The sequence below is a fragment of the Impatiens glandulifera genome, unplaced genomic scaffold (genome assembly GCF_907164915.1).
Source record: "Impatiens glandulifera unplaced genomic scaffold, dImpGla2.1, whole genome shotgun sequence".
In the NCBI taxonomy this organism is placed as follows: domain Eukaryota; kingdom Viridiplantae; phylum Streptophyta; class Magnoliopsida; order Ericales; family Balsaminaceae; genus Impatiens; species Impatiens glandulifera.
Genome location: NW_025919072.1, coordinates 1 through 12,071, shown reverse-complemented (window position 1 = coordinate 12,071; position 12,071 = coordinate 1). Strand labels below are relative to the sequence as shown.

At 37.1% G+C, this 12,071-nt stretch overlaps 1 protein-coding gene across 1 annotated transcript; it reads right to left on the bottom strand.

The window, feature by feature from the left end:
- Positions 1-7,337: 7,337 nt before the first annotated feature.
- LOC124917398 (probable indole-3-pyruvate monooxygenase YUCCA9) lies at positions 7,338-8,696 on the bottom strand. Its single transcript, XM_047457845.1, has 2 exons — positions 8,034-8,696; positions 7,338-7,943 (listed from the first exon to the last, which is right to left on the bottom strand). Exons 1-2 carry the CDS (start codon positions 8,694-8,696, stop codon positions 7,338-7,340), a joined length of 1,269 nt encoding a protein of 422 aa, XP_047313801.1.
- Between the last annotated feature and the right edge of the window lie 3,375 nt (positions 8,697-12,071).

Below are 12,071 nucleotides of genomic sequence, written 5' to 3'. Positions count from 1 at the left end.
ACCTAACCATGAATGATGTGCTACTAGTTGACAATTTGTGTTATAATTTAATCAGTATCAGTCAACTATGTGATAACGGTTTGTCAGTAGATTTTCAAACTCATGCATGTTTAGTTAAAAATCAAGAGGGAAACATTTTATTAACTAGAAGTAGAGTAGGAAACTCATATAAAATGAATTGGCAAAAAGAAACATCTGATCCTATGTGCATGATTGCCAAAAATGACCAGAAATGGTTATGGCATAAACGTCTGAACCACTTGAATTTTAAAACCATCAACAATATTTGTTCAAACAATTTAGTTATTGGTTTACCCAATAGGCAAACAGGGCAGCTCATCGTTCAAAAGCAAAGGGAAATCACAATCCAGCAGTATCCTAGAACTTTTACATATGGATCTTTTTGGTCCAATTCCTGTAAAAAGTGTAGGAGGAATGAGATTTGCCTTAATTGTTATTGATGACTTTTCACGTTTTATATGAGTTGCATTTTTACCATCAAAAGATAAAACTGCTGAAAATTTGATTAGGATATTTAAAGGAACTCAGAATCAGAAATCTCTAAATATCACATGTATCAGAAGTGATCAGGGAACTGAATTCACTAACAAATATCTATCATCTTATCTTGAGGAGACTGGGATTAGGCACGAGTTGTCTAGTGCCAGAACTCCACAAAAAAACGGCATTGCTGAGAGAAGAGTGAGAACTTTGAAGGAAGCAGCGAGATTTATTCTTGCTGAATCAGATGTTCCTCAGAGGTTCTGGGCGGAAGCCATTAGTATTGCTTGTTATACTCAAAACCGGTCATTAATCAACAAACGTTTTGATAAAACTCCCTATGAACTGTATTATGGGAGAATTCCCACAGTTTCTTTAAGATTTTTGGGTGTAAATGTTTTATCCATAACAATGGAAAGGTTTATTTGACTGCTTTTGACGCTAAAGCAGATGAAGGATTCATGTTGGGATACTCATCAGTAAGAAAGGCTTACAGAGTATACAACAAAAGAACACAGACTGTTGAAGAATCCCTTCATGTAATTTTTGATGAGCCTGTTGACAGCAAATCCAAAGAACCTATTGATCTTGTTGACAGACTACAAGCGGTTAGTCTTGAGTCTGTAAGTGAAGAAGAAGAAACTTTGGACAAGCGGATGGCTTTATCTGATCCTGTGGCTGATCCGGTTGAAGCTCAACCAGATGTACAAACTCTTGTTCAACAAGATGTTGAGAGTTTGGATGTCGCGGTGTCACCGGTTCAGATGACTAGTCCCCTTGGTTCCAACTTCAGATGGAACAGAAATCATCCACCAGAACTGATAATTGGTAACCCTTTTTCTCCTCGAAGGACAAGACGTCAGTTGATGGATGAAATGGCCAATTCTGCATTTATTTCTCAAATTGAACCAAAGAAAATTGGTGAAGCTATAGTTGATCCAGATTGGATCAATGCTATGCAAGAGGAGTTAAACCAATTTGATAGAAATAAAGTGTGGTATCTTACTCCTAGACCAACTGACAAGTCAGTTATAGGAACAAGATGGGTCTTTAGAAACAAGCTTAGTGAAGATGGCCTAGTCATTAGAAACAAAGCTCGTTTAGTTGCTCAAGGATACATACAAGAGGAAGATATTGATTTTGATGAGTCTTTTGCACCTGTTGCAAGACTAAAGGCAATCAGAATCTTCCTAGCATATGCATCATTTAAGAATTTTAAAGTTTTTCAAATGGATGTGAAAAGTGCATTTTTAAATGGAAAATTAAGTGAAGAAGTATATGTTGAGCAACCCCTTGGTTTCATTGATCATGTTTTACCTAATCATGTTTATAGGCTTAACAAAGCATTGCATGGTCTAAAACAAGCTCCTAGAGCTTGGTATGACACCTTAACCAATTTCTTATTTGATCATGATTTTGTTGTTGGAACAGTGGATAAAACCTTGTTTAGATTTGCTAAAAATTCTCATATATTATTTGTTCAAATATATGTTGATGACAATATCTTTGTGTCAACTATTCCCAAATTGTGTGAGAAATTTGCCAAGCTGATGCAGGATAGGTTTGAAATGAGCATGATGGGAGAACTTACATTCTTCCTTGGACTTCAAATCCGTCAGCTAGAAAACTGAACTCTCATCAACCAGGCCAAATACACCAAAGAACTGCTAAAGAAATTTGGTTTGGAGAATTGTTCTGCAGCAGCTACTCCTATGAGCTCCTCGGTCAAATTGGATAAAGATGAAGGTGGCCAAAGTGTAGATGTTACAGCATATAAAAGACTAATAAGTTCCTTACTATATGTAACCGCTAGCAGGCCAACCATTCAATTTGTTGTTGGTGTCTGTGGCAGATTTCAGGATGATCCTAAACTCTCTCATTTTACTGCTGCTAAACGTATTCTTAAATACTTGAAGGGAACTCAAAATGTGGGACTGTGGTATCCGAAGGATTCCAGTTTCAATTTAATTAGTTTCTCAGATGCAGATTATGCAGGATGCAAAATTAATAGAAAAAGCACAAGTGGAACTTGCCAGTTCCTTGGAGATCGTCTAATCACATGGTTCAGCAAGAAGTAGACTTCTGTGGCAACTTCTACAGCTGAAGTAGAGTATCTTGCAGCTGGTAGTTGCTGTTCTCAAATTTTGTGGATTCAACAACAGCTCATAGACTATGGGATTGAGGCTGATGAATCTCCAATTTTCTACGACAACACAAGTGCCATCGCAATATCCTACAATCTTGTTCTACATTCTCGGACAAAGCATATTGAAATCAGGCATCATTTCATCCGAGAACACGTCAATCAGAAGCAAATCCGTCTTGAACATGTTCCTACAGATCAACAAACTGCAGATATTTTTACGAAACCTCTAACAGAAGCTAAGTTTTCTCATTTTAGAAACATGCTAGGTCTTGTTGATCTTGATTGACGTAATTGTGTGCACAAATTGAGGGGGAACGTATTGTTCAAAATGAAACTGAACAGATATGAAAGACGGAGGTCTTAACTTGTCCTAAGGATTCAGAGTTTGAGAAACACAACTACTTAGACGAACATCTCCCTTAACAGTTTCATCTTTATATGAAATCATTGTCTTGGTTATTTTAACCTGCTTGATTAGACGGATGCATCTATTAGACGGACACGTCTAATAGACGTTAGACGCTTTTACGTCATGAGCAAGAGGATGCTCACTTCTAATCAGACACGCGTGTCGCACGCGCTGTTATAGCACAATTAGACGCACACGTCTAATAGACTGATTTTCAAAAAGAAGTTGAAAATGTGAAAAGGAGAATAAAACGTCTAACTACTTGTGTAATTAGACTCTTCATCTTATGGCATTTAGGACAACTATCCTTTAATGATGTCTGTCTAAGTTCTCTTTCCCGCCGAAAAATAAATTAGTCATTCCTCAAAAGAATTGAAGACACGTGTTTCTCAATATGCAAGAAATACTAATATTTCTGACATCTTTTGCTTGTACACTTAGCATTAGACGTTCTATTTCATGCTAAGATTAAATGTTGTTTACTGGGAACTGTCTTTTGAAATTCTTGACGGTAGAGTAATCATTAGTTTTCTTCTTCATGATTAAAACCCCGGTATTAATAGGTTCATTCTCTCTAAAAGGTTAGAAGATCCTTGAAATCTCTCTTTCTCTCTTTAGAAATCGAACCCTTTGAATCTCTCAATCCCTTGTTCATCAAATCAAAATGCTGCCTTTCCGACCAAAATCGATTCAGGTGGACTTTCAATCTATTTCCACTCTTGAATCTCCGGGCATGCAAAGGATGTTCGATTCTCTGAAAGCTTCAGGGCTGAGAAGATTCCTCACCCCTCATGAAACCTATCATGAACAACTTGTAAACGAATTCTTCCAAACCGCTAGCTTCTATCAAGATAATGTCATTGCTGGTGCAGTAATGGGCCAGATGGTATGGCTCACAGAAAAATCTTTTGGTGAGTTTTTCCATCTCCCAACAGAAGGTATTGATGATTTCTCTACCACTCACCCTAACCTCATGATTTCGATGATAAAAGTCTTTTCCGATTCCCCTAAAGTAGATATTCATGGAAAGAAAAACCTTCTGAAGGTTGAATATGCTCTTCTTAGTGATATCATTTCTAAATCCCTTCTGTCTAAAGAAACCTCCTACAAGTATTGTACGAAGGTCTTTCAAATAATGGTGGCTATCACCAGGGGTGTTCCTGTGAACTGGACAAGCTTCCTCTTCGGGAATCTTGTCAGAATGGTTGTAGCTAGAAAGAAGATCTTCGGCTTTGATGGTCCTCTCAGTTCCTTTCCCTATCATCGTTTGAACGAACCTGGTAAGAGTTTCCCCCTCCCTTCTAAGATCCTGAACTACCAGAAAGTGGTAGATTATATTCAAAGAGTGGAAACGCTCAAGTCTAAGAAACGAAAAAGTGAAAACTCCAACTCCCCTCTAACTGTTGTCTTAGAAGCATCTTAGGTTGAAGTGTATCCCGTCCAGAAGTTATGACCAGGAAGAAGAAGAAGACTAATGATTAAAACGCCTTTTTGTATCTATTTTGAATGTTTTTATTATGTTTTTGGTAAACTTATCATGGTTACATTGAACAACGTTTTGAGTGTTTCTTCTGAAAAAACTCATATGTGATTAACATGGATGTTTTTGAAATGATTACTTGCATGTTGTCTGTTTGTTTATTTATTGGATGAATGCATGTCTTGTTATATGTATGCAGGTTTGCAATTTCTTCATCAAAAAGGGGGAAATTGTTGGGTCAAATTATTTTGACTAAGTGTTGAAATAATTTACCCACTGATATTTTGATGATGAAATAATCTATGAGTTTTGATACAGGTGTATTAAGACAATATGTTATTAGACTTGGATCTAATGAGGGTCATTAGACCGATTTTGATCTTCATTCGCATAAAATTAGATGCAGGTCTAATGGAATTAGAGGCACAGTCTAACTCAACGGAGTTAGATGGGCAATCTAATAGTCGCATGGAATTAAACGTGAGTCTAATAGAATTAGACGTACAGTCTAACTCATCGGAGTTAGACGTGTAAGTCTAATAGATGTGTAAAGAATTAGACGGGTAGTCTAATGAATACACGGAATTAGACGTGAGTCTAATAGAATTAGACGTACAGTTTAACTCATCGGAGTTAGACGTGTAAGTCTAATAGACATAAAGAAATTAGACGGATGGTCTAATGAATACGCGAAATTAGACGGGGCAGTCTAACTCAGTGGAGTTAGACGTGCCGGTCTAATGGTTATTTTAATTAGACGGGTTGTCTAATAAGCGAAAGTTAGACGTGAGTCTAACTCCTTCAGACAAGTCTGAGGTAGAACCGGAATTAGACGGGGCAGTCTAACTCAGTGGAGTTAGACGTGCCGGTCTAATGGTTATTTTAATTAGACGAGTTGTCTAATTAGCGAAAGTTAGACGTGAGTCTAACTCCTTCAGACAAGTCTGAGGTAGAACCAGAATTAGACGGGGCAGTCTAACTAAGTGGAGCTAGACGTGCCGGTCTAATGGTTATTTTAATTAGACGGGTTGTCTAATTAGAGAAAGTTAGACGTGAGTCTAACTCCTTCAGAAAAGTCTGAGGTAGAACCGGAATTAGACGGGGCAGTCTAACTCAGTAGAGTTAGACGTGCCGGTCTAATGGTTATTTTAATTAGACGGGTTGTCTAATAAGTGAAAGTTAGACGTGAGTCTAACTCTTTCAGATTAGTCTGAGGTAGAACCGGAATTTGACGTGTAGTCTAACTTAGTGGAGTTAGACGTACTCTTCTAATGGTTATTTTAATTAGACGGGTTGTCTAATAAGTGAAAGTTAGACGTGAGTCTAACTCCTTCAGATTAGTCTGAGGTAGAACCGGAATTAGACGTGTAGTCTAACTCAGTGGAGTTAGACGTACCCGTCTAATGGTTATGTAAATTAGACGCGAGTTTAATTATATTAGACCAGGCGGTCTAATAGACGTTTTTCATTAGAAGGAGTTGACTTATTTCATTAGACTGATTTTCCCAAATCCGTCTAACTGAAATACGTCTAATGCTCTGTTCAAGCAGTACGCTTGAATCTAGCATTTCTCCTACCCACGTGCTATAGTTGTACCCTACTTCTGCTCCACTTTCCTATGAAGATTAGTACAACAGCTATATGCATCCAATCAAGGAATACCACGTAAGAGAATTTTCCTCACATTATCCGTTTTGCAGGTACATCCTTGATGGAATATTCGGCGCACTACCAGTTCGGTACGGCTACGATCCTTATGCTCAGAACCTGTTGTGTACAATGGAGGCTTTCCAATGAAAGGGCGCCACGTATCATTCTTGAAGATTCGACCGTTAGCTCCTGCTCAGTATTAATCAATCCATAGAGCAACGGACGAAACACCGAATTTTGCCTTAACCAATCTTACGAACAAGCATTCTGATTTTTGCAGAGAGAGACTACTCAATCACTTTTCTTACTGAAGTTATTTTGTGAAGCTTGTTTCTGATTGTACTTTATGTGAATCGAGAGAGAGAGAGCTAGAATCAAAACACCATTAGCTGAGTGATATTCTTCATCTTCTTGTAATTGAACAGAAAGTGTTATGTTCAATAGTGAGCTAAGTGTGTGTAAACTGTATTTGATTCTCATCATATAGTGAATCCTTCCGGTGGTTGGAAGAAGGGGTGACGTAGGAGAGTTTCTCCGAACATCCATAAACAAACTGATGTGTTCTTCTTTTCTGTCATCTTTTCATATTTCATCTTGTGCTTCAAACCCAAGTAAACAATTCCGACTTGAATCTGTTTCAAGTGTTTACACAAATTTGCGTATAATAGAAAGAGATATTAATCCCTGACAGTATTTCTATCAAACCGTTTTTCATAAGCATTCATTATTAGCCAAACCCCCATCTCTATTGATAATGCCGATCCTATCAGTTAATATTATTTTTCTTATCAAGTGCGAGTATATATTATATTTTTGGGAGACTATGACTCAACCTCAACTACTAATATCAGATTATACTGTGTTTTTTTTTGTAACACATAGATTATTGTTCATAAATAAATTTGTTATAAGTTATGAAAGATATGAACATGGATATTTAAATAACAAGAAACAATATAATTGTTGTGAAAAGATGGTAGCTTATTTTATAAAAAGTTGAACAATAGAATTACAAGATGTATTGGGTACTTTACAAAGGAAAATGAATGAATAAATAAATAATTTTTCGTTTTAGTGTTTTGAAAAATCACTAGTTGTATTGTATATTTGTATGTGAAGAAAAAATAAAAGAATGGGTGTTTTAATTTTGATTAGAATTGTGAAATGCACCGTCTAAGTCGAGGAGCTTTGTGTTTCTTCTGCCGCAAATCTTGTTTCCAAACTTTGGCAATGTCTTGAGAGATCTTCAATGCATCTATGGATACACCAGCCAGACCCTTTCTAGTGAACCCAACTGCATAAAGACCGGCCTTTCCTTTCCACCCATTTGGGAACGGAGTGTTTGGGAATCCGTCTTTTGTGAAAAACTCTGTTTCGTGAAGCCAGTATGGGACGTTGCTACGGTACCCAGTTGCAAGAACGACCGCATCGATCTCTAGCGTTCGACCGTCGACGAGATGCACGGATCCTCCTCCCGATGAAAACCTTTTGATTCCTGGAACAACCTTAACTTCTCCGGATCTGATCTTGTCGAGAGCGCCAATGTCTAGGACGGGCGTCTTCCCGTTGGCGTTCTGCTTGAGCTCTAAGGGACCCATTTTTGGCCTCTTGAGCCCGTATTTCTCCATGTTTCCAAATATCATCCATGAAAACAAGAGCACGATCTTGTCCACTAGCCACAGAGGCAACCACGCCAGCATCAGGGTGGCCAACTCTATGGTCGATCTTCCCAATATTTCCCTTGGCAATACGTGAACCTACAATCAATCAATCAAATAATTAATTCAAAATGAAATTAAGTGTATATTTTTTATATTATTATATCGGTGGTATTTGGGGTAACTTACCGAGCTGCGAACCACCATTGACGGCTCTGCATTGTGGTTACAGAGATCCAGAGAGACTTCCATTCCCGAATTGCCGCAACCGACAACGAGGACTTTCTTCCCTGAGAATCTTTCGCCGGATTTATACTGAGATGCGTGGAGGACTTCGCCGTTAAATTCCTTCAAACCGTCAATCTCCGGCACGACGCACTCTGCATTCTCGCCGGTGGCCACCACCAGCCACTGACAGATGTACTCCACCTCCGACCCGTCCAAATTGGAGACGCTCTTGACGCGCCATAGACGGCAGGCCTCGTCGTACTTAGCGGACTGAACGGACTCGTTGAACTGCGGTTTGATGTCGAACTTGTTTGCGTAGGATTCGAGGTAATCGATGAACTGTTTCTTGGTGGGATATTCCGGGAAGTGATCGGGAAATGGGTGTTTGGGGAGTTGGCAGAATTGCTTAGGGAGATGAAGCTTAAGACGATCATAAGTCCTCTTTTGCCAGAGAGAAGCTATACAATCAGCTCTTTCAACGACCACAAACGGGACGCCCTGTTCCCTAAGGCATGCACCGACCGCAAGGCCTGAAGGGCCGGCGCCGACAATTACCGGACCGTTAACCAAAACGCAGCGGCGGGAGAAGAGATGATCATTTTCTTTTCCGGAAAAACTAAACATTTTATTTGGATCGCTCCTTTTAAATAAGATACTTAATGATCGATTGATCGAGTTAGAGGTAGAGCAGCAGTTTAATTGTGTTTGAGTTAAGATACAATTTAGAAATGATTGATATGAAAGAGAGTTTAAGGCAGTGGCTTTATATATATGTGGAGGAGGACCACTAATAATAAGTTAACTAATTAACATGCATGCGGAATGTTATAATTCTAATAATAAATTATTATTAGTGCGCTCACCTCACTTGGAGGTCAAATTTGAACGGACACTTAAGTTTGATCTGTTTTTCTAGTTATGTTTTTACCAATCAAATCATTCATTTGATTGTTTTTATATTTTAAATGTAAAAGGAGGTCAAACTGAAAATTATACACTTTAGTTTCATTGTAATTAATTATTATTAGGTCAAATATTTCATCAGACAAATAATTGATAATAAATTTTTAATCCTAATTCCAATAATCATCAAACATAACCTTAACCTTAACTAATGAAGAAAACTTTATTTAATCTATTTTTTAATACAAAGAGGGATAGAGAGAGGTTGCATAAATTAATGTTTTTATAACCCCTCATGCAAATAACAATAATAATAAAGAAACAAAACTTTGTCTTATCTTCTTGAAATGTATAATATTATGCAAAAAGGACTAGGGTTCTTAGGTACTCACGCGTTGAAAAAAAATGGAGTCGCTTTAATTTATATATCCCCACCTAATATATATTATTTTTATTATTATTTTGTATGAAACCTCATAGAAGATTACACTAAGGTATCGTTAGTAAATATATGATTGTTTTTAGCCACTCAAAGTGAGGCTGAAATAACTTAAAATTTATGCACTTGCAGGTGGCTTAATTTTTTTTTTTTTTTTATATATTTAATAGTATTATATTATTAATATTATTTTTTCTTTTTTTTCTTCTTTAATATTAAATATATATTATACAATATATATAGCTTTTTTATCTCATTTTTATTCTTTTATTTCCGTATTATAATATATTAACCATTTATATCTCATTTTATATTATTAAAATTTTTAAAAAAAAATTACTATTTTAGGGTTCCAAAAATTTAAATTTGCATTGGCCCCAAATTATGACGACCCTACTCAAAGTAACCCAAAAAGCCATTTATAACCCTAACACAAATACTTCTGAACAAATAATTAAACATTCAATTCAGAATAAGACAAGCCAAATATAAGTTTCTAATGGTAAAATATTTTAATTAACTTCTATAAATTAGTTATACATTATATTAAATTAACTTATATATATTTAACTACTTGAGCTCTTATAATTCAATATTTAATGAAAAATTATTTTTTATCGTCAATTTTTCAAAATCAAATATTTATAAAAAAAAAATCAAGGACACCCAAGACAAACTTTCGTTGTCTACTTTCTCAAAATAAGACAAGGGTCGAAAACTGAGAAGACCCCAGACGAACTTTTATCATTACTATATAACAAATAAATTAGATATCTCTTGACAACTCTTTACTCAAACTCAAGATCTAACAAAACATTGATCACCAATCTTGTCTTGACATTAAACACTCAACTAATTTGAATCTCATACTTCTCCTTAAACAAATTAATTTACAATTTACTATTTTTTAAATCCAAAACGAAAAGTAATACAAGAATAAATTAACAATTTACTATTAATGTTGTCATAGACTTCATAAGCTTTGTACCACCAGCAGATGATCTTTCATTACATGAAATCTCTTGAGAATCTGCTGGAGCGGTCTAAATGAGACTGATATGGGTGTGAACTTGCATGGACTTCTTGGGTCCATTCTTCTCTGAATCACTTTCAGACTTTCCTTCTTCTTCATCATCAACAAAATCTTCACGTACCTTGTGAACCGGACCGGGTGACTCGTCTGAATGATGAGGAAGATTGGCAATATCATCATGAATATTCGCAGCATAGATATCAGGAAACGGTCGAGGCTTGGGTGATCCTGGAATGAAACATTGAGACAACGGAAGCCCTTCTAATGATTCATCATTTTTAGCTTGTTCCCCCTCAGATGATGAACTCTTCTCTGATTCCTTGTCTTTTGAAGGTTCCCCCTCAGATCTAGCTTCATTAGGCTGACTTACTTCATCCTCCTTTTCTGGAGATGCCTTTGCTTCGAGAACAGGGGACTCCAACACTTCCTTTTCCTGGGTAACAAGGGCTTGAATGAGTTCCTTAACAACTTCTTCTTCTTCTTCGATAATGGGATTGGATTGAACGGGTTCCACGATTTGCTCAATTCTGGGTTGAGCCATTAGACGTTTTTCTTCAGCTGAGAAACTTCCCAATTTTATAAGAAGAACAACAACTTACTCATCTTCAGCAACATCCGGTCATCGGGAAGATCCATAAGTTCATCTTCATCTAAGAAACTTTCAAATGGACTAACCCGGAGCAATTTGCTCCATGAATGTACCTAACAACGATAGAAATGTAATTTTGCATAATCTCGTCTAGTCTTTTCAGAGTTTTCTCCTCTGCCTTAGCATTCCTCTCAAGAGGATAGAAATTGTCTCTTATGGCTTGAAGAATCGGAAAGAGAGCTCTTCCTCTCAAATTTGCTTCAACTAGTTCTTTTCTCTTAAGAGCTTCATTAACTTTCGATGTCTTAGCCCATTTCAGGACTCTCTTTTCAGTGCTCACTAGATTCAACCATTGACTTCTTATGCCTTTTCCTTGATGACCTCATCATACTTAATAGACATTTTGTTCAAGACCCAAGTATCAAAGATCTTGATCTTTTCAGCAGCATTTATATTGGCCTAATCCATCATAAGGTTGACAATGCATGTTTCTTCAAAAACCTCCTCATTAGAGTCGGTTGTAACATCCTTCCATTTTCCAATAACCTCAACAGGCTTTGGAGTAGGCCTTGGTTCCCCAAACGTGGTTCCAACAGCCTTTCTTGTGGAACGCATTAATTCATGAGTAGAAAGGGGTCTAGCAAAGAGTCCTGGCGTGGGTTCTGGCTGAACAAGCTTTCCAGTCACTACGGACAATATTGGGACAGGATTGGAAACAGGGGGCTCTTCGACTGACATAGAAAGGGCCTTTTCAGATGCATCACCAGCAGCAAGGGTAAGAACTGCACCTTGCTCTGGTTCAAACGAAACTATAATATCAACTGCTACAAAATTGGGTTCACGGACAAGAGATGAAGTCTTGTCAAGATTATCAATGTTTGGACCTAGCCTCTGATTCATTGATTGTTCTCGTTCTCTTAGCTCCTGTCGACATAATAGAAGTCGCTGGTTTCTTGGAACGACAATTACTTGACCGTTTACTAAAACGCAGCGGCGGGAGAAGAGATGATCATTTTCTTTTCGGAAAAACTAAAC